The 25872-nt window shown below is 44.4% G+C and overlaps 1 protein-coding gene across 1 annotated transcript in view; it reads right to left on the bottom strand.

Annotated features, from left to right (window-relative positions):
• Positions 1–25872, bottom strand: part of frmpd1a (FERM and PDZ domain containing 1a) — a gene marked incomplete at its 3' end in the record, with an annotated part of 57856 nt that overhangs the window by 12448 nt on the left and 19536 nt on the right. The window contains exons 3-11 of the mRNA XM_080463563.1: positions 18295–18417; positions 18019–18182; positions 10721–10823; positions 9192–9237; positions 4487–4591; positions 2364–2459; positions 1987–2112; positions 871–990; positions 383–519 (exon numbers count right to left, since the gene is read on the bottom strand). Of these exons, the coding sequence (XP_080319689.1) occupies positions 383–519; positions 871–990; positions 1987–2112; positions 2364–2459; positions 4487–4591; positions 9192–9237; positions 10721–10823; positions 18019–18182; positions 18295–18413 (1016 nt within the window). The 5' untranslated portion in view covers positions 18414–18417. The remainder of the gene's footprint in view (positions 1–382; positions 520–870; positions 991–1986; positions 2113–2363; positions 2460–4486; positions 4592–9191; positions 9238–10720; positions 10824–18018; positions 18183–18294; positions 18418–25872) is intronic.

Raw genomic sequence — 25872 nt, 5'->3', positions numbered from 1 at the left:
ATGAAGAACAGTTAATCAGAACAGCTAAGCAGTAAAAGGTGTTTATTACTTTTCAACAAAAGTAACTTCAAACAATTACCAAGTAGTCAATGACTTGCAAAACACTTAGAGGACTGATTAATGCAAAAATGAACATTAGCATTAGTGTGCTTTCATGCTACTGGAGGATCATTGATTTGTTTTGTCGCAGCTTAAAAATATTTTCATTGATCACACAGATAAATGACTGTCACAGAATATCAGAACTGCAAGACAAAATCACATCGCGAGTGAAATAAAAAAAACAAATAAGTTCAATTTCTGACAAACACACGAGAGCAGGCGGCACAGCATTGAATAGTGTGTGTTTGTGTGTGTGTGTCTGTGTGTGTGTGTGTCTCACGTGATCATCTTCAGGTTGGTCTTGGGCGACTGACCGCAGCTCGCCAGCCGCTCCTGGATGTGCAGAGCGGCCAGTCGTAGAGCCGTGTTGCACCTCATCTCCACTGCGAAGCGCTCCTGCAGCACGTCGTTCACCCCCTGAAGCACGACGACAGTAAAAGAGACAATATCTGGGGCGTGAATGGTAAAAACTGACGTCCAGTTGGGTTTTTTCAGAAGGTTGGAACCTTTAAAATATGGTTTCTTGCCCTGGAGTTCTATCAAATATAACTGGAGTTCACCAGTGGAATGACAAAGAAGTGAAAACCATCAAACCAGGTGACCTTCCTGAATCCGCCCTCCCATTTGAATCACCACCATGCGTCAATATCAGCCATATTTTATCACTTCAGGAAACCTTTCAAAGGAAGCCGGCTTCGTTCCTGCTGATGCTGCGTTTAAGTTCACATCTCGACCAAAAAAGGACAGTTTGCAGATTGATCGGTCTACCTGCAGGTAGAGGTACTCAAAGGCGGTTGGATCGTCCTGCAGCAGCGTCTCCAGGCTTCTGGGCATGAAACAAACTCGGAACAGACACCTGTAGTCGTGGGCTTCCTTCTTCTGGACCACCTGCACACACACACATTCACACAGTGTTCAAACACGTGGAAGTAACGACCACAAGAGGCAACTGGTCTGTTAAGGCACGAGAAGGGTGCACAACTTTACTCATGTCTGAGGACACAGATGATACCACATGTTTGTGCGTGTGTGTGTAAAAACGACTTAACAGTTGCTTAGTTTCCATCCATCCATCTTCTCCCTCTTATCTGTTTCCGGGTCGCGGGGGTGTCAGTCTGAGCACCGTCACCCAGATCACACTGCACCGATTAAGAACCTTCCCTGCAGGTGGTGAGCCCACGGGAACGGTGGCGCCTGGCGTCGGACATGAACCCACTACCTTGAGATTGCGGGTCTCATGCTCTACCTACTGAGCTAGCCGGGGGCCTGTTGCTTAGTTTACATATTAGAAATATGTTTGAGTAACATGAGCATATTGAGCTCGTTCTAATAAATGTGGTACACATAACTTCATTAAAAGGGATTTAATCTACTTAATCTGAATAGGTGGAAATGTGTGACATGATTAAATTACATTAAATCAACAAAATTTGAATGTATGTCTGTAAGTGAATGTGTGTGTAACTGTGTATGTGCGTGTGTGTATGTGTGTCTGTGTGAATGTGTGTATAAGTGAGCGTGAGTATAAGTGCGTCTGTGTGTATGTGCATGTATGTGTGTATGCATTTGTACATGTGCGTATGTGTGTGCATGTGCGTATGTGCATGCGTGTATATGTATGCTCACGTGTTTGTGCGTCTGCGTGTGTTTGCATGTGTGCATGCATCTGTTTATGTGTGTGTGTAAATGTGTGTATGTGTGTATGTGAATGTGTGTCTATTTGAGTGTGTGTATGTACGTGTGTACATGTGCGTCTGTATATGTGCGACTGTGTGCATGTATGTGTGTATGCATTTGTATATGTGCTAATGTGTATGTGTGTGCATGTGTCTACATGTGCGTGTGTGTATGTACATGTGTGTCTGTGCGTGCACATGCAGATACCTGCTGTATCCTCTCCTCCTCGTGCAGCAGCAGTAGTTTACTGATGCTGTGCCGCTGCTCCAGAACCAGAGAGAAATGTTCGATCCGGCTCAGAGACAGTTTCTCCTTCAGCGTCATCACGATGTCCTGATGAAGAAAATCACGTCTTCAGGGAGAAACTTCAGCAACATGCAGAGCGGGAGGCTCCAGAGTCTCATCAAAATGTCTTTCTATCATCTCACTGTCTATTCATCCACCTTTCTATGAACTATCTGTCCATTTATCCAGCCATCCATCATCATCTCCGGATGCACTGCTGGGTTCTAATTACTACCGTGACCTCTGACCTCTGACCCCTGACCTCTGGGTGCATTTCAGTATATTTCACGCTGAGGTACCTTGACTGTGGTGGCCGGCTCGAACTTGAAGGCCTTGGTCTGACCGTTCTCCAGGTAGACCTTCAGCACGTTGGGCAGGAAGAGCAGCGAGTTGCCCTGCAAACCAAACGAAAGGTCAGAGGTCAAGGAGAGCGTCACACGGAAATCCGAGCGTGGTGACACCTGAGAGATTTACAGTTCATCAGCGACGCGGAGGCTGAGGACTGATGTGCTTCAGGCTGCCACAGACAGGGAGTCTGAAACATTTGATTGGTTTTGAGAAGCGGGTCATCGTTCACCATTACGACAGAACGAAGGAGCCTGATGTCAGCCTCGGCTCCTCCCGGAGCGTTTCCTCTCCCCACATCCTCCTCTGGCCTTCTTCTGTCTCCTCGCAGTGACTCATCTCTTCCTCTTCCTTGTTCTCTCATGATTTTAGAAAGTGTTTTTCTGTATAGACACCGAGATGCGATGCAACATTGATGAAAGTACGATTTCAAGTTGAAACGCAGATTTTCAGACCCCCCCCCCCCCCCTCCCATTCCTCCTCTCCTCCACAGCGGCGCTCCGCCCTCGTCCATCCGATCTGCAGCTCACTGTCTTGTAATCACAGACATTAGGACGGCGGATGCGGCGGATATCGATCCGTGTTCTCTGGCCCATCGGTAATGGCTGCTGTGGTTTCCCTCATCCAGCTAATTTCACATCCGCTGTCGGAACGGAAAACCCAAACCCACCAGAGGGAAGCGTCCAAAACAGAAACTGCACACGGTGTGGAATCAAACAGACCCATTATGAAGCGACACGCCTCGATATGAATCCATCCCATGGTCTCACTGCTGATTGGATCTGGCTTCTTATAACCAAAAGTCCACGGTTCATGGAGCCAGAACTTTCAAAAACAAAGCAGAGAAATAGAGACTTGTGCTCATATCGGAGTCGTTACAGGATTCCTCAGCATTAGCATCAGTTTCTCAGTACAATGAAAAAAAAACCCCGCCGATACTGAAGATCTGCCAGATATTTAGAAGAAGGAAGAAATGTATTCTATTTTTAACCAGGTTACACTCAGATGTGCTTGTTTCTTTTCATCCCTGTTGTCTCTCTTGTTGAGGAAACATCAGCGGAAACACGATGTCGACGATGTCGATGACCAGAACTACGACGCTGGATTATCTCCCATCAAGATAACTTCCAGGGATTAACCCTGGTTTTTTTTTAATACTGCGATACTCGCTCACTTCTCTCCGGGATAAATCACCACGGTAACTTACTCTGAATGTTTAATCTGCTCCGGACCAGGTTATGTTCTTGATAAGTTCACAGTGAGTCTAACAGCTCCGCCTCCTGACCAATCAGATCGCTTGGAAAATGACCTGCCCATTCCTAAATGATGGTGATTGGTGAGCAGGTTCAGCGGAGAGGAGATGAGAAAGTTTTTAGAGTGAAATTCTTGACATAATAAAATAAATCCTGGTCACTGAGGCTTCGAAGGACGTTTTTGTTCTTTACTTGTTCCAAGCCTGTTTATCTCCACGAGGGTTGATCTGGAATAATGAGCTTAATAATAATAATGGTCACAACCTGACAGAACTGCAGAAACATGAAGTTATGGAACGCAGAACTGCTCCTGTCGTCACGGCGATGAATTAATATTCCAACACAAAGCACACTCACACGGAGGAAACTGAGCCTCAAAACAACCGGATGGAAACTCTAAACTGAGAGCAGAGCAGCGAGGAAGTTCAGCCTGAAACGTTTCTGCTGTAATGAAGTGAAACTCAGCGACCGCGGTGCCGCCTGTTTGTATTGTCCGATGAATTAATCTGGTATAATCTGATGAGGTCACGCATCAACAAGTCAGCAATGTTCTGTCACTGCAGGGATTCTCCATGTGTGTGATTGGCCAGACGCTGCAAACTCCGCCCCTCTCATGTGAAGGATTCTGATCCTGGAGGTAAAACTCTGGGTTGAACTAGCGGGTCGGTAACCTGCTTCGTAGTAATGCTGATCAGGATCACGCAGGTCTGGGTGAGTTAACTCGCTTCCCAGAGAGACATCCCGGATACGTTTATCACGGTTCGTCCTGTCGGCCCTGGAAGAAGCAGTCAGCGCGGACAGAGCGGGATTATTTCCAAGCTGACCTGAGAGTGGCCGTTGACTTCCACCTCCTCGGCGAAGTGGACCTTCACAGGGTTGGAGCGCAGCTTGGCTCTCTTCTCCGGTGTGATGAAGGACGACTTGGGGCCCTGAGATGGAGGAGAGTCGACACACTGAACAACGAGGCCTCATTTCAGGACCGCATGTTGGTGGAGTGGCGAGTACTGTTTTATCACAGCAAGGACACTCTGTTTGAAGAATACTCATGAAGTTACTAGTTCACTGAATGAAGATTATTATTTGGAAAAGTAACTTTGATGAATTTCTCTCAATGATGATTTATATTATTTGGTTTATATTTGTGTTATTGTGGCATTGAGCTGTAAACACTGTGTTGGTCAGAATAATGACTGATTCACTCATCAAGTTAAAATCTAGTTGTTAGAGGAGGGCGATGCTCTATAATCTGGATGTTAGAGGAGGGAGATGCTCTATAATCTGGATGTTAGAGGGGGGATGCTCTATAATCTGGGTGTTGGGGGATATGGTCTATAATCTGGATGTTAGAGGAGGGAGATGCTCTATAATCTGGATGTTAGAGGGGGGATGCTCTATAATCTGGGTGTTGGGGGGAGATGCTCTATAATCTGGATGTTAGAGGAGGGGGATGCTCTATAACCTGTGTGTTAGTGGAGGGAAATGCTCTATAATCTGGATGTTAGAGGAGTTAGATGCTCTATAATTTGGATGTTAGAGTTAGATACTCTATAATCTGGATGTTAGAGGGGGAGATGCTCTATAATCTGGATGCTAGAGGAGTTAGATGCTCTATAATCTGGATGTTAGAGGAAGCCGGTGCTCTATAATCTGGATGTTTGTGGAGGAAGATGCTCTATAATCTGGATGTTTGTGGGGGAAGACCCTCTATAATCTGGATGTTAGTGGAAGGAAGCCACTCTGGATGATAATCTGGATGCTCATCAAACAGCACACAGCAGCGATGCTTATAGCTTAATGATCCAGTTTGCAAAGGCAAAATATCTTATTTCAAGAACAGGACTTGAAATAAGATGCACAGTGTGCAGAGTAGATGCTGGAGAGTGTTTCTGATAAACTGATGTTTCCATAATTAAAAGGTTCAGATTAACACAAAAACGCACATCCAAATCCACTTTCTCCTAAAGTGCCACATAATTCATTCTACATCTGAGTGCAAGAAAACAAAGACATAAACAGTGTTTTGCACAGTCACACACAGCTGGTGGATTTAAGAAGCAAAAGAAGCTGTTGAATAATAATCCTCCTCTTATCTTCACAGTCTGATTAGAATGAAATTAACCTCGCTCAGTTGAGACGTCTCCGGATGTTTTCTTACAGCCAGCCATCCTGACACAGACGAATATTACCCATGAATTCCTAAAAGCTTGTTAATGATTTCTTGGAGGAGCTGCGAGCGATGAATCACTGTGAAGGTGCTTCAATCAGCAAAGCCTGATGAGAGTCACTGAGGAGCTGCCATTTATTTACTGATCCACCTCACCTCAGTGGAAACACATACATCAAGTCAACACACACACACACACACACACACACACACACACACACACACACACACACACACACACACACACACACACACACACACACACACACACACACACACACACACACACACACACACACACACACACACAGCTACACAAAGACAATAAATACACACATATAGACTGATCATGATGAAGCAGGTGTGTGTCTGGAGGAGTGTGTGTGTGTGTGTGTGTGTGTGTGTGTGTGTGTGTGTGTGTGTCAGATTGTAACGTGTCGTCGCAGCGCGGCGTGATGTAGCGGTGGGACCTTGGTGACCGCGCCGTGGTTAGCATTGACCCCAAGCCCCACTAGTATTCTGATTAATGGGTTTGTTGACAACAGCGGTTTATATCCCTGGTGTATTAAGACATTGGACATGTAGAGCACGTGGCCGTGCACACATGCACACACACGAACGCCGGACATGCTATTGCACCAGAGTGAATGTAGGGAAGGAATAATACTTCCTACAACAACACAGTGTCAAACGTTTGGACAGGACGACACTGCGGAGTTTGAAACTTAGAGAAAATACTTCAAAAGGGGTCACATTGTGCAAAATTGACTGTCTACTGGTTTTCCAACAGTAATAATCGTCCCCATACCTGGACTGACGTCCCAGAAGTGAAGACAGTCTGTCCTCTCTGTCCCTGGCTTGTTTCAGTTTTTAAAAAGTGTGTTGCTCCAACCAGCCAATCAGAAATCAAACCCTATATAGTGTCATCGGGGGTTTAGCCAATCAGAATTAAGGCAGTCCCACCCTTTGGCTCTTCCCACAATTTGGCAGCTCTGCTCTGGCACATGGCACCATGAGAGGAAGTACTTCCTCCTCTTCCAAAGATAGACATGTGTGGGTGGAGCCAGTCCAGCTCACACAGACACAGCAGATTCTGAATGCAGCTCCTATGATCCAATATTCAAATGGAGGAGAATGAAGGAAAAGCTGGATTTGGGGCAAAAAACTTTGAATACAAAGTTTTTGGACTAACGAGACGCATGTGAAAGTGTTGAAAAGCTGAATAATATGACCCCTTTAAAATGATCTAATAAAGTTTGGAGGAACTCAGAATCACGTGAAACACTCCATTCAAAGTGTTTCCTCCATCAAAATGGATTATGTGATTCTCATGTCTTATATAAGGTTGTGTCTTTAAAGGAGAATCAAACTGCTTCAGGCAGAGATGTTGTTCAGCTGGCTCCTCATGACGTTTTTCTGTAGACTTTTCACCAGTGGCGGGCCGTGCATCTCAGACCCAGGCCTTCACTAGTGCTGGTCTGAGTCAATCCACCCCTCAATAACTTTTTTATGGCTACAAAAACCATGTTATCATGCAAAAATGCAGTATAAAAAGCCTTTACATTACAGATAGATACTTGTGCAGCCAGAATAAATACCTGAAAAAAAATCCAATTTCACGTCTCTCCTTCTGCTGCAGCTGCATATAATAGCAGATGCTTTACCCAAAACTTCTGGGGTTCAGGACGGTGAACAAACGTCAGCTTTTCGTGGTCTTGAAAATAATATAATGGCAAATAACATAATCCTGAATCCTGCCTTTGAGTTTGTCGTGAGCGCAGATAAATTGCACCGGACCTCCGCGCTTGACTGCTGTGGTGCGTTCAATGACCTCTGGGAAAAGTCCATCTTGAAAATGGTTTTGACAATAATTCTGCAACCAAATCTCTTTATCTTCTCCTTTAGTCATTGTCGGTTAACAAAACCTCTATTAAATCAACACAACTATATTTTTGTTCGTGCAGCTCGCTACAGATGCAGTCAGCTAGCGCTGGAGAGTGAACTCTGTGACGATCCAATCAGAGGGCTTATATCAAAATCTGATTGGTTGAAGCAGCAGCGACTGAGGCTTGTTTTACACTGCAGACGCCTGCAGAATTGAAAGTGAAGGCCTCAGGCAGATTTCTTTACCCTGGCAACAGGTGATGGCTGAAATGTGATTGGTTAAAAGCCTTAATATGGAAGTACACCTCTGGAAGCAGCACAGACAGGAGAGAAGCTATGAGAGGAAGTGGACAGACAGTTTGGAATTATTTAATAAGTATTCATGGACAAAATATAATCAACATCAGTGTGTGATTCTGATATTGTTCTTCGGCCTGCAGAGAAGGCCTTCCAGGCCCTGACGGCCGCTGCTGGTTTTAACACATTTTATTCTTGGAGAGATTTCTTCCCGATAAAATGTTTCTCTTCTGAACTCTCATATGTGTCTAGGGATGGGGCCGATCCGATCCAGTATCGGTATCGGGTTCCGATACCAATGTAATTCAGAGATCTGAAATTTCCGATCAGAGATTTCCGATCCATGAAGCCTCGTCTGCTTCACTGTTGCTGAAATGACACCACAAGTGTTTCTCTGCTGCTGCTCTGCTTGCTGCACCACAAAGCAACACATTGACGTGGATGTTTGCTAAGCCGTTGTACAGTGAGGCGCCGCTCTGCAGCCAGACGTCACCGTTTTAAAACTCCAGCTCCCCGAGGAGAACAGCTCTGACCGCTGCGTCAAAACAATGAACAGCAGCTCTAGCAGTCGGTTCACACCTCCGTGAAGCTGCGTCCTACTCCGCGCTAAACTCCCTGAAAATAGTCACAATCTTATGTGTTGCGTTAGAACTGGAAACATTCTGTTGGTGCTGCGTTGCTAAAGAATTTCTCCAGGGATTAATAAAGAGATTCTGAGGTTTTAAAGATAGAACTAGTTTATTATGAGATGATGACGTCACGCAGACCCCCACATTGTCCAAATGGAATAAAAATACTTTGTACTTCTTCCTTTTCTGACCTTATACTAAGAGAATACATGCATACATTAGTATATTTCAGGCTTCCCTGTAGAGAGGAGTTTATTACAGCCTCATATAAAATCAACAATAATGATAATAATAATATTAAAGCAAACAGAGCTCTGGTATCGGAATAGTATCGGTATCGGCAGATATCCACATTCAGGTATCAGGATCGGATCGGAAGTGAAAAAACCTGGATCAGTGCATCCCTATATGTGTCTGCTCATGTCATTGAAGGGAATTAACCAGGTATAAATACACCTGAATTGATCTGAATGCATTCAACTTGTCTGCAGCTGGAGGAGGAGCCACTCTGATGCAACTTGTTAAAGTTGTGCTTCTCTGCGGTGAAGAACTCACCACCATCGTCCTGAGGATCGTCATCGTCAGCGTCTCCTGGCACTCCCTGAAACACATGAAAGGTTTGAATGCTTTCCCCATTTTTACAAATGATTCTGGTGCGTTTGTACTCATAGCTGGACTCGTCGCTCAGCCACAACATTAGAACAACCGACAGGTGAAGTTTATAACTTGACTTCTGTTCCTGGATGGGATTAGATGAGAAGTGAGGAAGCAGGAAAATGGACAAGTGTGACGGTCTGAGTGAGTTTGACAACAGCTGGACTCAGAATGTGTAAAAACCTGCAGGTCTGAATCTATTAGGCCAGGTGAAGACAGACGAGCTGCTGCAGCTCAAACTGCGGCAGAACACCAGTTCAGAAAACATTCCATAGTTATATATGTATGCATGAATACTGTGAATAGAGTTTTTAGTTGGTTAACCAGCCTCTGAGACTGTGACCTTTGGCCTGGGATTGCTTTTCAAGCTGCCTCTGCTGAGTTTTAGTTATTTTCTCCTCACAAAGAATTAAATTAAACTCAGTTCAACAGTGAATAAAAAAGAAAGGTCTTTACTGATGTGAGTTCATGTGAAAAATGTGCTGCAGTGAGTAAATATAACCTCTAACATGTCTGTTTGTACAGTTTCTTTTTCCCGAGCTGAAACTTCTCCTCCACCCAAAGCGCCAACCGTGGACACGTGTGGACCGGATCTGGAAAATAGAGTGTCTGCTCTGAGGGAGCTGGTCTGGTCTGAGGGATCAGGTCTGGTCTGAGGGAGCTGGTCTGGTCTGAGGGATGAGGTTCTGACTCCAGGACAGATTCATTAAGATGGTGCAGTGTGTGTTCCTTTGTAATTCTAGATGCAGAACTTAAAGGACCTAAAGCATCAGACGATCCAAAGACGACGTTCTCATGGAGGTCATTACTGGACATTAGAATCGATGAGGTTTTCACGATTCCGATTCCATTTCCAATTCTGCTTAACGATTCAGTTCTTTGTTGATTCTCATGTTGGAATAAAACCTGCAGTATTAACAGCAGAGGACATGCTTCAGTTGCTGCTGCTGCTGGGCTGAGATTCACTCCGGAGCAGATTAGAAACGTTGCTTTGTGAGCAAATGTTAGACGTATTCCCTCCCTTTGACCAAATATCCACTTTGCAAGTATTGCAAGTTGTCCTGTCGTCATCCTGTCTCCTGAAGTGGATCCAAAACTTCAAGAGTTCGTGCCACTTGGATTCCATCTTTCCTGCTGGCTCCACTGGTGGTGCTGATGTCATTCGGACTGAAATCCACAAGGGAATCGTTTGCAAAATCTGGCCGATTATTCTCAGGAATTGAAACCCAGGGAACCCTTTCAGTTCTCATCCCTCATCATCACAGTATTAAACAGGTGGTTATAATGTTGAGGCTGATCGCTACAGACGTGTGTCTCGAAGTGGGAGCTTGTGTTTCAGATTTCAGAACTGTGTGTGTGTGTGTGTGTGTGTGTGTGTGTGTGTGTGTGTGTGTGTGTGTGTGTGTGTGTGTGTGTGTGTGTGTGTGTACCTGATTATTTCACTGGCTTGCTCCGGGGTCAGGTCATCGACAGCGACGTTATTGATCTTCACCAGCTGATCACCGGGGACGAGCCGACCATCTGCAGGACCACCTGGACACATGAAATGTCCTGGTGAGGGTCGCCACTCGGCCTGAAGCGATGCGGTACCAGGCAGCGCTCCAGTACTGGGCGGGGCTCTGGTACCAAGGAGCGCTCTGGTACCAGGAGGCGCTCTGGTACCAGGCAGCGCTCTGGTACGAAGAGGCGCTCCGGTACCAGGCGGTGCTCCATTAGCAGGCGGGGCTCCAGTACTGGGCGGTGCTCTGGTACCAAGGAGCGCTCTGGTACCAGGAGGCGTTCTGGTACCAGGCAGCACTCTGGGACCAGGCGGCGCTCCAAGATCAAGGAGCGCGCTGGTACCAGGAGGCGCTCCCGTACCAGGCGGCGCTCCAGTACCAGGCAGCGCTCCGGTACCAGGCAGCACTCTGGTACCAGGAGGTGCTCCAGTACCAGGCAGCGCTCCGGTACCAGGCGACGCTCCAAGATCAAGGAGCGCGCTGGTACCAGGAGGCGCTCCCGTACCAGGCGGCGCTCCGGTACCAGGCGGTGCTCCAGTACCAGGCGGCGCTCCAGTACCAGGCAGCGCTCCGGTACCAGGCAGCACTCTGGTACCAGGAGGCGCTCCAGTACCAGGCAGCGCTCCGGTACCAGGCGGCGCTCCGGTACCAGGCGGCGCTCCGGTACCAGGCAGCGCTCCGGTACCAGGCAGCACTCTGGTACCAGGAGGCGCTCCAGTACCAGGCGGCGCTCCAGTACCAGGCAGCGCTCCGGTACCAGGCGACACTCCGGTACTCAGGTACCATTAAACAGCAGATCATTCCAAACTCTTCTCCCAGAGCACAAGAGATTTTTAGCATGAATCTAACATGTGTTTCTCTTTCAGAGCCGCTGTGCTCGTCACTCCTCGTCATGCTTTTCTCTCTTTCAGCAGATGTAAATGAGTTTCGGATCATTGTCTCTGGACAGAAGCTACGCTGCATGTTTACTGCTGAAGCCGATGCGGAGACGACAAACTGCTCACCAACGCAGAATAAATCAGATTTCAATCTGAAATGGGTTTGCTGGCAAAAGGGCAAAATATTTTGGTTCTGATTATAAACAGACACATAAATTAATTCGTATCACAGCGACTCTGAACATTAACATCCAATTCACTCTGTCGTAGTCTTCACTGTATTATTTGTGTTTCCATGTCTGTCAGCACTGAATATGAAAGCCTGCTGTCAAATAATTGAAATAAAAATCATCTACAGAGCTTTTTGTCTCTGGGCAACATTTAATCAAACTCATTAGAATTAAATGATGTCAACAACACTTAGTTAAAATGAACAAACCACGACATTTTAAGAATAAAATACAAAAAGTTTGCATTATGAGGCTTTTTTTCTATTGATTATCTTGTAAATTGATGGTTCCCAAATATTATTTGTCTGGAATCTCTTAAGATACTTTTTAATGTTTGTGACTGTTAAGTCAACATAAAGCAGCACAACTAAATTTAGTTTTATGTGATAAAAAGCCGTTGGAAAGTATAAAACTGCTCAAAATAGCATTGAGTTTCACAACTCATAGTTAAAAAATCTCAAAATTCTTCCCAATGTCTCTTCATAATCACGATTAAGTGCTGATTTCTGTGATTGTTTTTTACCTGTGATGGTTAGTTTAGCTGGAAGTGAGTATGAATAGTTACTTAACACGTAAAGGAGTAATTCATCATTTTAATCTGCCCCAAGATGTTGATGTCTACAAGAGTAATTGGATGGACTAATGGATGGATGGATGGATGGATGGATGGACGGACGGACGGACAGATGGATGGATGGATGGATGATGGATGGATGGACGGATAGATGGACGAATGATGGCTGGATGGACAGATGGATGGATGATGGATGGATGGATGGATGGATGATGGATGGATGGATGATGGATGGACGGATGATGGATGGATGGACGGATGATGGCTGGATGGACAGATGGATGGATGATGGATGGATGGATGGATGGATGATGGATGGATGGATGATGGATGGACGGATGATGGATGGATGGACGGATGACAGATGCAGGCAACAATAAAAGCTTTGAAAAAGCTGAAGGATTCATATTTCTCCGTTGGGAGGGATGCTGGCGCACAAGTGTGTGTGTGTGTGTGTGTGTGTGTGTGTGTGTGTAGAAACAGATGGTCATAGCAGACAGAGAGGTCTGTTCTTCCACCTCAGGGGATCCTCCCCCCCCCCCCCCCCCCCCCCCCCCTCTCTCTCTCTCTCTCTCTCTCTCTCTCTCTCTCTCTCCCCCCCCCCCCCCCCCCCCCTCTCTCTCTCTCTCTCTCTCTCTCCAGGTGATTGACAGGCAGAACGACTGAACAGGAAACACTGGATTGAATTTGCAGCTCTGTTTTTCAGTCACACATCAATCAGACTTTTGTCTTTTTCTTTCAGCATAAATACGTTTTAGCATCTATCATTTTACTTCAAAGCACAAAAATGGAGACAAGAGCCGGTGGAATAACAAAGGTTCACAAAACAATCGAGACCACAATAATAATGATGGTCATTAAAACCAGAACCGGAACAACAACAATTGGAAAGTATAGCGACAACAACAACAACGCAAAACAACTAAACGACTAAAAACGATGAACAATAACAACTGTAACTACTTTAATATGAACGATGTGTTAATGCTGATGACAGAGTCTGTTTGCAAAACAAAATAAACAAAACAAAGCCAATCAAAACAGCAAAGAAATAATAAGAATACTAATATAGCAACATTCACAAAAACAGTAAAAGTAAATAAAAACACTAAAACAATACAATTGTTTGTTTATTGGTATATTACTGCCATTTAAGTAGATTACTAAGTAGATAAAACAAACTATGAAGGAATGGAATTAAATGAAGTTGCTGTATACACTCAAATATATATTTGAGTGTATACAAAGATATTGTGAATTATTTACAGATGGTTAAGATTAACTATAATAAGATATTTTTTAAATATATTCTCAGTCATTCAATTGTGCATTTGTACATACATATGTGTGAACGAAATATAAAATACATCATTAGGACACAACTGTACTTCTTATTATATTTAACAAGTTGTCGTTGATTCTTCCAGTGTGTTTGCATCAGATTGTGCACAGATTTAAGTACTTTCCTTATGCAAGATACTGCGTACAGTATATAGCTCGGGAGGTTCTACTGGAGCTGCTGTCACATTAAAAGAGGGATGAAGAGGGATTCGTTGATTTTTACAAGTTAATAAGTTTTCATATATACATCTGTAAGAAACATTAAAATAATTATCCATTAATGCGATTGATTGATAGACTCTGTTCTGTGTTCTGGTCTGTTTGGTTATTTTGACTGCAGTGAGGGAAAATTAATTATCTCTGCTGCATTGTCATTAAAGCTCGTTTAAAAAAAAAAAACATCAAATAAATGCAGAAAAGCTGTGGCCTCCAGAGACGAGTGAGGGAGGCAGTAAATGACCTTTGTTCACAGGAGTGTTATTCGCAGTAGATGCAGTGAATAGAAATACGTTCTATGCAGTGGGTTTACTCTGTATCAACACACTGCATTTACAACAGTAATTCTAATCTACTGCATTATCTTTACAGTGTAATCAGATGTCCTGTCATTTTTAATTTTTTCACTGCTTCCATCACAAATGGCAGTGTGAACATTTCCAGCCTAATCCTCCTCCTCTTCTTCCTCATCCTCCTCCTCCTCCTCCTCCTCAGAAGAAACCTGATTCTTCTCTTCAACTGAGTCTTTCCCGTTGATGACGTAACAGAAAGCTAAACAGGCAGTAAAGTGGAAGAGCTTCTTGAGGACAGCGAGCAGCCCGAGAGGAACTTCTGCCTGAGAGCATTAATCATCACCAAGATGTGAATCTTCTCTCAATCCCTCCTCATTTGTTTTGCCTGCTCATTAGATGCTTCACACGCATGCACACACGCACACACGCAGAGCCTGTTTCCTTTGTTTGTGTGGTTTTGTGTGCATGTATGCAGCCTCAGCATTCAGCCTCAGCATTCAGCCTCGGCTCCTCGGGGGTTTGAGTTTTGTCAGTTTGTTCTGCGCTCGGGCCGGAGGCCTGCATTGGTCTGGCACCGCTCCACTCCTCTGTTCGCTGAGGGGAATTACTTTATGCAAAATAAGCGTGCCGCTCTGGAGACAACGGGGCGAACAGGCTGGGATAATGCTCTTTATCGAAACCAATTACTGAATCCACTAATTGATGGTGAGGGAGCTTTAGCCTTTCGGAGCCACAACAGTATGTTTAGGTATAAATCAGCTGTAATGAGGCGAGCTCTGGGGCGTGGTTGCTAAAGCTGGCTCCTCCTATTGTGGAGGGAAGCTGGCGTCACACCAGCGCGCTGCAGGTTTACGAGTTAATCGAGGCTCGACGCAGTATCCCCCCCCCCCGCCCAGAACGTGAGTGGCAGGAGGCGAGTGTTTGCAGAGACGGAAGAGAGGAGAACCTGCAGATATCTACAGGTGCGATGCGAGATCGGATCCTCAGCTGCCGGAGAAACAGACATCGCCGGGCTCACCTGAACCTGCTGAATCAGCGATAAACACCAACTCCCCGATAAAGGGCAAATACTGCATCTCCTGCGACTCCTCTGCTGTCCATTATGAGAAATGCTGCATCGCTTCTACGGCTATAATTCAGCCATAAACACAGCGAGGTTCAGTGTCACATTACTCTCAGTTACAGTTAGAATACTTTCCTTTAAACAGCTACTATATAAGGTATTAACCTTTCCTAATCCACAAAGTTTCCCACACGTGTGTCAGCATCCATACACATCCAGGCACACACACAAACTAAGGAACTAAGGAACTAAGGAAGTATTTGTATTTTGTTACTGGTCTTAAGTAGTTTTCCCCAGAAATCTGTGCTTTATCACAACAGTGACAAACAGCAATAAAATAACAACAGTTAAAATACTTTTTTATCTTTTTACCTTTGTACTAAACTACACTTTTATCCACAATATACCACGTTAAGAGCTCAGCACTGAATCAGTTATAAACCTTCAGTAAATCAAACCATCACTGTGTCACCCTAACCCTGAAACCAGTTACAATAGAGTCACCTTGACCTTCAACTTGACCTTGATATTCCAGTTTGGAACTTTACATTTTGCACAAAAGCAGTGAAATTAAGTGTAAAGACCAATTAACCTCTGACGCAGTAGATTCAAAAGATTCAATGAAAGGTTGGTAATGAAACTGAAAAAAAATATAGATAAGTAGATAATATTTCTTTTAAATGCAGTGAATAACGAGACCAAGGTCGTTTTGGGTTTTTGTTTCAGAAAAGTTTGAGTTTTATAGAGCAACATTTTGAAAATGATGGAAAGGGAAAGAATCGATGGAAATGATGTAGTTTTCATGTTGGGCCACTAGCTGGTGCTGTTGTTACCTTCGCCAAAGAAGTTGGCCGAGAAGGTAACAACAGGTAGCTGTTTGTCTGCATGTTTTTATTTATTGGCATGTATGTATGTATGTATGTATGTATGTATGTATGTATGTATGTATGTATGTATGTATGTATGTATGTATGTATGTATGTATGTATGTATGTATGTATGTATGTATGTACAATATGTACGTACGTATGTATATAACCAACTTTTCGCAAAAACTACTCACCTGAATTGCAGGAAATTTTCAGGGATGATCTGTGATCATCCAAGGACCAATTGATTAAATTATGGCAGCTTAACGGTTAATCGTTTCCGACTAAATCTCAAAAAACTGTTAAAAAATGTCCGATACAAAGCGGATGGCAGAGGCACCTCGTGGAGATCCAATGGAGATCAGCATCTGTTGCCATGGAGACGCTCCCTGCTCAGTGTTTCACACAGTGATGTTTCTACTTGACAGGCTAGTTAGCATCAACCTGAGCTAATGCAGGGGTCGGCAACCTTCAACACTCAAAGAGCCATTTGGACCCGTTTCCCACTGAACAGAACACACTGGGAGCCGCACCCCCGGCCGCCACTACGTTATTTAATCGGCCCATATTCACGGGAGTTCGAGTTTTTAGAACCATGAGGCATTCAATGTCATCAAATTGTTGTGTAGATCCTGATTATCTAAGGTTAAATGAATAATTGCCGCTGTCTGTGGTGGTGAGATGAAGAAGTGAAGGACCTTCGTCAGCATCGTTCCTCTGTTGACTGACTGTCAATCGTCACTCTCAACAAGCCTGCAACATTAAAAGATCTCATCTGCAGTGAACCCCCGTTATTATTTACGTGCGCTGCTTCGCGCTCACTGGTTGTTTTGTTGACTCGGTTTATTGAAACGTCGGCGCTCCACAGCAGCACTGTCCTTCGATGAGCTGCAGACGCTCCTCTCCATAACAGGAGAGGAGATCCAGCGGGAGCCGGACGCTGCTGCTCAGAAAGAGAACGTGTTCCGAGCTGTGTCACAGAGAACGGAGGCTCATGGCTTCACTCCGCAACTCCCGCGTTGGTATTGTGACTATGGTTGCGTAATAACGTTACATACCTGTGTCGTTACGAGTCGTTTACAACCCCGCCTACATTTTAACCGTACTCTCTGTGGTGGGAATGTGCAACAGGGTTGGGTCTGGGAGCGCTTTGCCTAACCGTATCCTCCCTGCCCGCCACACAGTGGGACCGAGGCTCAAGGAGCCGCAGCAGAGGGACGGAGGAGTTGTCGACCCCTGAGCTAACGGCTAACATGCCGGCAACGCTAACTCGATTCCGTTAAACAAATGTGGCGTTGGCGAAGATATGCGCTCTACTGAGTGCAAGTTCTAGTTTGTTGTTGTCATGAAACCAATCCACAAACACAATCCAATCTAAACACTGACGATGGGAGGACACAGACATTCTAGTGGACAGACGACCAAGTTGGATTGTTATTACGGTGACTGTCAAAATAAAAGTCCCAGGAGAATATGGACTGGGAGTCATGACACTCTGGAGGAGACATTGTTCTGATTGGCTCTACTGAGCATGTGCACAACTACTAGTTACTACGGCCGTGGTGTGCATGCGCGGTAGCAGTGTTTAGGCAAAGTTGTGTTTTCCCTCCGTTTCCACGGAGACGGACTCAGAGCATTTTCGAAAAGTTCCACTTCGGGGGTCCTTTAAAAAATAACGTGCATTTTCAGCAACTCTGACCTACTTTGTTGTGTGAATGGATGTGCGTTTTCATGCACTGTTCTGTGTATTCCCGTGTGTCATTACCTGGTGTGACCTCGTGCACCACGATGGGCGTCTGGGACGACAGCGTGAGGCCGTGAGAGTCGATGCCGGCGTCCCGCTGGATCTGCACGGTGAAGCGGAAGGGGTAGTTCCTCTGATCGGAGCCGCCGGACTCTACGGCCTTCCCATCCGCTGGAACCCGATCTCTGCGGGACGTCACTTTCAGTTACATCACAGACACTTCTGCTCCACTGAGAGAACTCTTGTTCACGTGGAGGAAGAAATCAGGACAGAAAGTGAGGTGTTTCTGGGGTTTACCTGCCCAGAGAGTGAGACCTGCTGCCTAAATCTCGAGACCGCCGCAGCCATCGTCCCACCACCTGCTCCACCCGGCTGGTCCTGCGGGACGGCGAGCGGCTCCGGTCCTGCGCCTCCATTTACCTGGAGAACATCAGGTGAACACGACAGTTACACATGGTCATGGTGGTTTTACTTCCTGTAACACTTCCCGTCGCACTCAGAGGGGCACAATTAGTCGACTAAACATTCAAAAATCTAGTCGTTGACCATGAAGAGGAAATAAAGCAGACGTAAGTTGCACTGGTGTAAAGTCTCATCTGTTTGTCCGTGTCCAGATGTTGATCATCCAGGTCCATCAGCAGCTTCCAGAACCTTCCGTGAATTTGTTCCTCAGCTTTTAACCATTAATTAGCTTTCTTCATCACGGTCACAGTTTATTTTCTCCCGACTCCAGGTTTCTCACACACGCTAAAGTATTTCCATTTTGTATTTGTAAGTTAAATTCTTCCGTTTACTTTCTTTTTTCTCAACATTTTTCTTGCTCTTTCAGTCAATTACAGCGTTAATTGAGGTTTTTCTGTTGTACTGTAGCAGCTTTGTGTGGTCATACAGAGACATCTAGTGGTGCAACATGGTACTAACTGCAATAGCTTTTTAAATAAGTAGATCAGCTTAACTGTCATGCAGCCACCTGCCACTAGTGGGAGCTACAGGACCGTCGGACAGCAGCAGACAGACGCCGACCTGAGGAGAATCTAATAAATGAAAACACCTGAGTATGTCTGAAAGCAAACTAGCGCATAATCACTCCACTGGAGCGATTCACAACCGTTTGGATAGTAACCTGTGCTAAAGCTAGCGCTATTAGCCACATTAAGGCTAATATGGCATCATTTACCCAGAGACGATGTGATCCTGCCTGAACACGCAACGTCTCTGTTTTTACTGGGTTAGAAGTAAAACCTTCAGAAAATATGTGGACTAATTTAAGCTTATTTTTTTTTTAAAGCGTTTTTCCTTCAAGTCAATTACTCTCATGTTGGTTCATTATGAAACAAGTTTTGTTTGGTGGACAGAGAAATTCAGAGTTCAGATTCAGACAACTTTTTTGTGTTTCCCTCATCGGGTTTATTTGTGATTTTCCTTTTCACGACTACCATCAACCCCATAGGGAGAACACGCAAACCACACAGAAAGACCAGGCCAGTATCTCATCCCGTGACCAAGACTACTGCTCCACTGTACAGATGAAATATCAGAGTAACATGAAAAAAAAAGAACTTTCATTTTAAAGAATGAATTCATGCCTCACAGTGTTAGTAGCAGCACACCATCATTGAGCTTCCAGGTCTTTCTGTGTATGGTTTGCATGTTGTTCCTGTGCTTGGGAGGGTTTCCCTCTAAACGTCTGGATGAATGGATGAATAAATAAGAACGTTACAAAAGCAATAAAAAGTTATGTGTCATTTCAAACAGAATCTTTAATGCGAGGTCCGTCAAAACCGACTCCTTCAGATGTGAACAAAGAAAATCTGCAAACATGGACCACAGCGGCCACATGCAGTCCAGGTCCATCTTGAGTGGGTCGGACAGGTAAAATAGTGCCATAACAACCTTTAAAGGTTTTCTTAGTTGCGATGCAGAATATGTGGTGAAAGTCGATATTTTAACAAACAACTACAACTGAAAATGACTCCTATCTCAACATAAATCCAATCTTAATGAAAACTTCTGGTGTAAAATAAAGTAAAATGTCCAGAAAACTTCCTGTAACTGTACAAACTCCCCCCGACTTCACGGCTTTCAGGCGAGTTTGACAGCAACCAGTTTGCTCCTTTCATGGCAGCGTCACGAGATCTCAGCTCGGGTCTCAGTGTTATGTCGTGTCGCTACTCAGAAGATTTATTCTTATTTGTTTTAACAATCGTTGTTTTTCTTTGAAATCCTTACTATTTGGTTTGTCGGTCGGATTGGAGCCTCTTGCGGGCCGGTCTTGGCCCGCGGGCCTCATGTTTCACACCCCCAGTATTTTGAAGTCTTCGGCGCAGCTCGAACACACATTAAGGTTTCCTGTCCATTGAGGCCAGCGATGATGTCACTCGAGCCGCCGTGCACCATAATCGGCTTTTAGCGCGACTAAAGAGCCCGGTCGCTCTCATGTTGCCTTCAAGCCTCGATAAACATCAATATCAATAGTTCACCATTTCCACTAATGACGGAGTTTTTTGCTGGAATGGCTCCCTCGTCGTTCCCGTGTTGTGCAGACGGGTTGCGGCGGCTGGCGAGGGAGGCGTAATGGACACGGGTCACCTCTGGTGTTTCTGGCACTGATGCACGAGTCTGAATGAAGCAGTGAGGTCACGACACGTTTCTTAAGTTTTACGTTACACATATAGTACAGACACACAAGTGTGAGTCAGGGATAATTGACCAGTAAATTACATTTTAGAGTGCGACTAAAAAAACTTTTTACAGAACGCTCTACTATATTTTAGAAATGACTAGAGTACAGAATATAGTTTGTTTTAGATTTTTTTTAGATATATTTGCTCTTTCTCCACCAACATGTCCAACTCCATGTTACCTCACATCACTTTGTGCTCATTAGAGCTCTTTCTCATCACTCTACGGTGAAAACAAACAGTAATTCATGCAAAACCTGTATTTGGATACTTCTTATACCAGGGGTTCTCAAAGTTCTGATAGCTGAAGGCCAAATTAGGAACCCGACATTGGAGTGAGGGCCGCTGAATGAATGTTTTTGTTATAAACAGACACAAAAATCCCATTTGTATTCATTTTAATGACCTGGTTGATGGTTCTTAAGAGCACCCCCCCCCCCCCCCCACCCGCTTTCACACAAATAACACCCTCCCAGATGACCAAGACTCATTAGCTGACACCGAACACTGCCTCACATCATCACAGACTGCGACTGAAACGGATACTCTCACAGTGAATATTCATGTAGCGTCACCTTAGAGAAAGGCAAAACACAATGAATGATCGAGTGAACACGAGCACGAACGAGTCTTGTTTTAGCATCTAAAACGACATGGAGGGATGACGCAATGAATAGAAACAAAAACAGGACAAACGAGGAATAAATAAAGGTGCAAAAATAAAAATAAAGAAAACATCCAAGCTCAAATGAAATAGATGATAAAAGAATGTCGATGTGAATTAAACTCTATTGATGTCACACGGTGAGAATGTCTCAAAATTAATATGTGGATATCTCCGCATACCGCTGAGTCTTTGGATATTTGAGTCCAGCACTACATTTTAATGAGCATTTTGTCGATTAAAAAAAGTATTTTCTTATTTTAAATTCCTGCTTTACATAATCATTAAATAATCAAGGTGTAACTTGCCTAAACAGAGATAACTTGTATTGATTCAGGTAAATGGAATTTAATAACAGCAACTAACAATGAAATCAAGGCTCAGTTTACCCGAAAGCCGAGTCACTGTAAATGGAACCTTTTGAAAACGCTCCGACTCCCGTCTCCGTGGAAACGAGGGGAAAAGCAACTTTCTGAAAACGTTGGGGATCCGTGTCCGTGTAGACGGCGGAAACGCTGCTAGTACGCATGCGTGCTACATCCACGGTGAATTGTCCTTCTGCACATGTATGTGTGTGTGGTTTCGTCACAAAAACAAGCAACACCCACTAGTGGCCCAACATGAAACTGCATCATTTTCAGTGTTTCTGCCGACATTGTCTTCAGAAAGTTTCTGTGTAAACCCGACACTTTTCTGAAACGAAAATGCAAAAACGATGAGTTTTCATTTGAAAAGTCGCGTCAACGGGGACGTAATGTGATTAAAAAGTAACTAATACTTTGTGTAACTTATTAGAAGGGTAGTCTTCTTTTGAGACTGGTTGATTACATTACATACAATGTGAGAGCATCTGAATACAATTAGAAGTACTCTTCTTCAGTACTCTTCACATCTGGTTTTTGTTCCATAGTGGTGCAGTGGTTAATGCTCTCGCCGCACAGGGAGAGAACCTCCGGTTCGATTCCAGGTCCAGCGTTTGCCTTTTCTCCCACAGCTGGGTTTTGTGCGAGTCGTCCAGCTTCCTCCCCTCTGGAGTGGACAGGTGATGAGAGTCACTCTGATGTGTCTGTGTAGAGTTCAGCACTCTAAATGCTCAACAACAATATCTCTGCTTCCATTTCCAGCCTGGTGATCTTTCTGTGATTCCCCGATGCCCCCGGACCCCCCCCCCCCCAATTGTTGCGCAGAGCAACAATTCATCCAACAGGACCAATAAAGTTATTCTGCAAGTAAAACCCTGAAGTACCGCAGCAATCTTCAGGAGAAGCTGCTGCCTGAGACGTACAGTGAGACGTTTCAGAGTCCGGTTACAGGCCGACGGTGAAACGAGGAAGTGAATGAAAACAGCAGCAGCAGGAAGGAATATCCAGCTGCTGATGAGCATCATCCATTAGAGACGGGAGGAGAGGAAGAGGAGGAGAAAACTGAAGGAGAAACAAGTGTGAAACTAAGGTGAGAGGAGGAGGAAGAGGAGGAGGAAGGCTTAGTGATGAAAGTGGTGACACGGCCAGACAACAGAGTGTCCGGTGGGATCTGGAGTCATAAGCACATTATCCATCTGTCTGTGGATGCCCCCCCCCCTCCACCTTCCTGTTGGCGTCCCCCCTCCATTCTCACTTCTCAGGTTGCAGAAACACAAACCATCAGAGCACTTTGACTTGTTACGGTTCCTATAATCAAACTAGCTTAGCAGCACGACGATCTCATGGGTCAAACGGAAACAAACACAAGCATAAAGAAAAGCTCAGGAAATCCACTTCCTGTACGACTTAATCAACATCTTTACCATCCTGACACCCCGATCCTCTCTCATCCTGTGTCTCCCTTCCTGAGTGGCTTCCATTAACTACGAGTCTCATCGAATCCACTCGCGTCGAGACGCGTTGCAACTCCACATTCTGTAGCGCAGCAGACGCCAGCTGATTTCTTACTAAGGTATAACATTAGAACCTGCTGGCAACTTTAGACAGTTTCTCTCTCACATCCACCACACGGTGTCACGTTGCATCACAGAAACACTCCCAGAGTGTCCATGCTGACTCTATTAATGCTTTATGCTCATTTGAAACTGTGATCTCCAGCCTCGTTTTCCTCTGAAGACGTCGTATTATAATGTGCAGAGGAGATTTAGGAGATTTAGGAGTTGTGCAGCTCACCTGTAAAAGTGTAACTGCAGAGAAAAGGACCCTATTGAAGCATCACCCGCCAACAGGATCACTTCTCAGACCGTCTTCTTCTTCTTTGGGCATTTTCCCATCAGGAGTTTCCCCAGCGGATCATCTTCCCATCCGGTCTGTCTCTCGTTTCCCGATTCCTCAATCACCTGCTTGTCCTCTCACAGCTTCATGAACCTTCTGACTGACCTTCCTGCTCGCGCCTTACCTGGAAACATCTTCTCTCTCCATACAAGACCAAACCCTCTCCACCTGGTTTCCCTTTAATTCAAACTAAACCTTCAGCCATGATCCGACCCTCTAATGTACTCGCTCTTAATCCCGTCCAATGGTTCAACGTCCTCACCTCGTCATGTTGTCTAGATTAAGTCGGCTCGTATTGAACGACCACATGAAAGTGACTCTACACGCTGACCAGATATGGCGGTATCCCACAATTGGGGAGCCAAACACTCTTACCTTTTAACTCTGTTTATTTTGTGCATTTGTGTGTTTATGGCGTGTTCTTTATTAGATACATTATAGTTTTACAGTTTTAACATGATTTCTACACAGGCTGCTTTTTATTGAGGTGTGTGGGTTTTATGATGTTTTGGCTGGAAACAGTGAGTCACATCTGGCAACCCTGGTGCTGACCGGTGTGGCGTCCATATTTACTTCTGACAACAGCGTTTTCTGTGCTCTGGGGCCCCAAACCGTCGGGTCTGATCACGTTCACACGTCAGTCTGATAGAGGTCGTGTTTGAAATACACGCACGCACGCACGCACGCATGCACGCACACACACACACACACACAAACGTCCCATTTTATCAATAAATGCTGCAGATTATTACAAGATGAGGTGAAAATGTGTTACACCATTACATAGTGCACCATTATTACATAATGTGGCGCTAGAAACCCACAACCTTCCCAGTGTGGCAGAAACAAGACAAAAAAATGCCAATTTGATAAAAAACCTTGCAGAAAATATAAAACCCGTCACACCATCATGAGGCTATAACTCTCTCTACAGCCGACATTTGGAAAGATTCCCGTCTTTGTTGTTTTGCCAGGAGTAGCAACAGATGATCTATAACAATTTAATTACAGGAACAGGAACAGAAACAGAAACAGGAACAGGAACAGGAACAGGAACAGGAACAGAAACAGGAACAGGAACAGGAACAGGAACAGAAACAGAAACAGAAACAGGAACAGGGGAGGCTTGTTTCAGGTACAAAGAACAAAGGACATTAAGTACATGAAATGACAGTTTTCACAAAGCTACAACTGCTTACTTGAGGTAAAAGTTGAGGAATATCACCACAAACAAACAGTAATCAGACTAATGCTGCAGGTTTTGGCACAAAACCTACTGACCTGCGTGTTGCTGGCACAGTAATCGGGAATGTCTCTATCGAATCATTCACCAGAACATCCCTTCTTCTTCTATTTCTATTACATTATTTTGTGTGTAGAAAGAACCGGATCACAGTTTTGTGTGAACGTAGAAGATGGAGGCATATTTATGTATTCATTGCGAACATGTCAATTAGAAAAGACAATACAAGCAATTAGATTTCTTTCTATCTAGAAGGTTTATTGTACAATAACAACAACAAGCATTTCATCATAGTAAACAAATGTAGATTCCTTCTTTTTGATTTTTGCATTTTCTGATTTTTAACGGTTTATTCTGTATTTTTGCACCACACACTCAAAAACTGTCCTTTGCCCTGTAATTTTCTTTTAGATACGACTTGGCAAAGTTTTCCTGATCCTAATTTAAAGCAGACATCTTCTCTGTCAAACGTCCAGATCAAAAGGTTTGAAGATTTAACTCCATTACAAAAGTACTCAGTTACTTCCATCTATCCAGTTTCTAGTTTCTTTTTCTTTCTTACTTCAAAAGCTTCTGGACTTCAAGAGAAAACCGGAGAAAATCTACAGGTTAACCCGGGATTAACGTGCAAAAATGATCTAAACAAAAATCCATCAATTAAAGTTAAGGTTAAAGTACTAATCACTACACTACAGTGTTGAACTACTAGTCTACATTGAAATCAAGTGTGAGTAAAAATGACATACTTGAAGAAATATTCCTGCAAGTACTCAACAAAATACTCAAATCCAGTCGTATAAGTAACTACGAGAGAAAGCAGATTACACTCTGATCAGGTCACCGGCCCGTCACAGGAAACACGTTTGAATTCTACGCACAGGGAGATCATGCAAACCCACTCCGAAGACCCAAAAACTGAAACCAGGACTCCCCTGAAGGCAGCGCCACGTTTACAGTATTACACACAGAATCGATACGACACAGGGATATTTCTAGAATATAATCTGCTTTCTTTCAGATTAGATGTGA

The sequence above is a fragment of the Lipophrys pholis genome (genome assembly GCF_963383615.2).
Source record: "Lipophrys pholis genome assembly, chromosome: 5".
NCBI lineage: Eukaryota > Metazoa > Chordata > Actinopteri > Blenniiformes > Blenniidae > Lipophrys > Lipophrys pholis.
The sequence above is the reverse complement of the archived record's forward strand: the minus strand, read 5'-3'. Positions and strand labels throughout refer to the sequence as shown.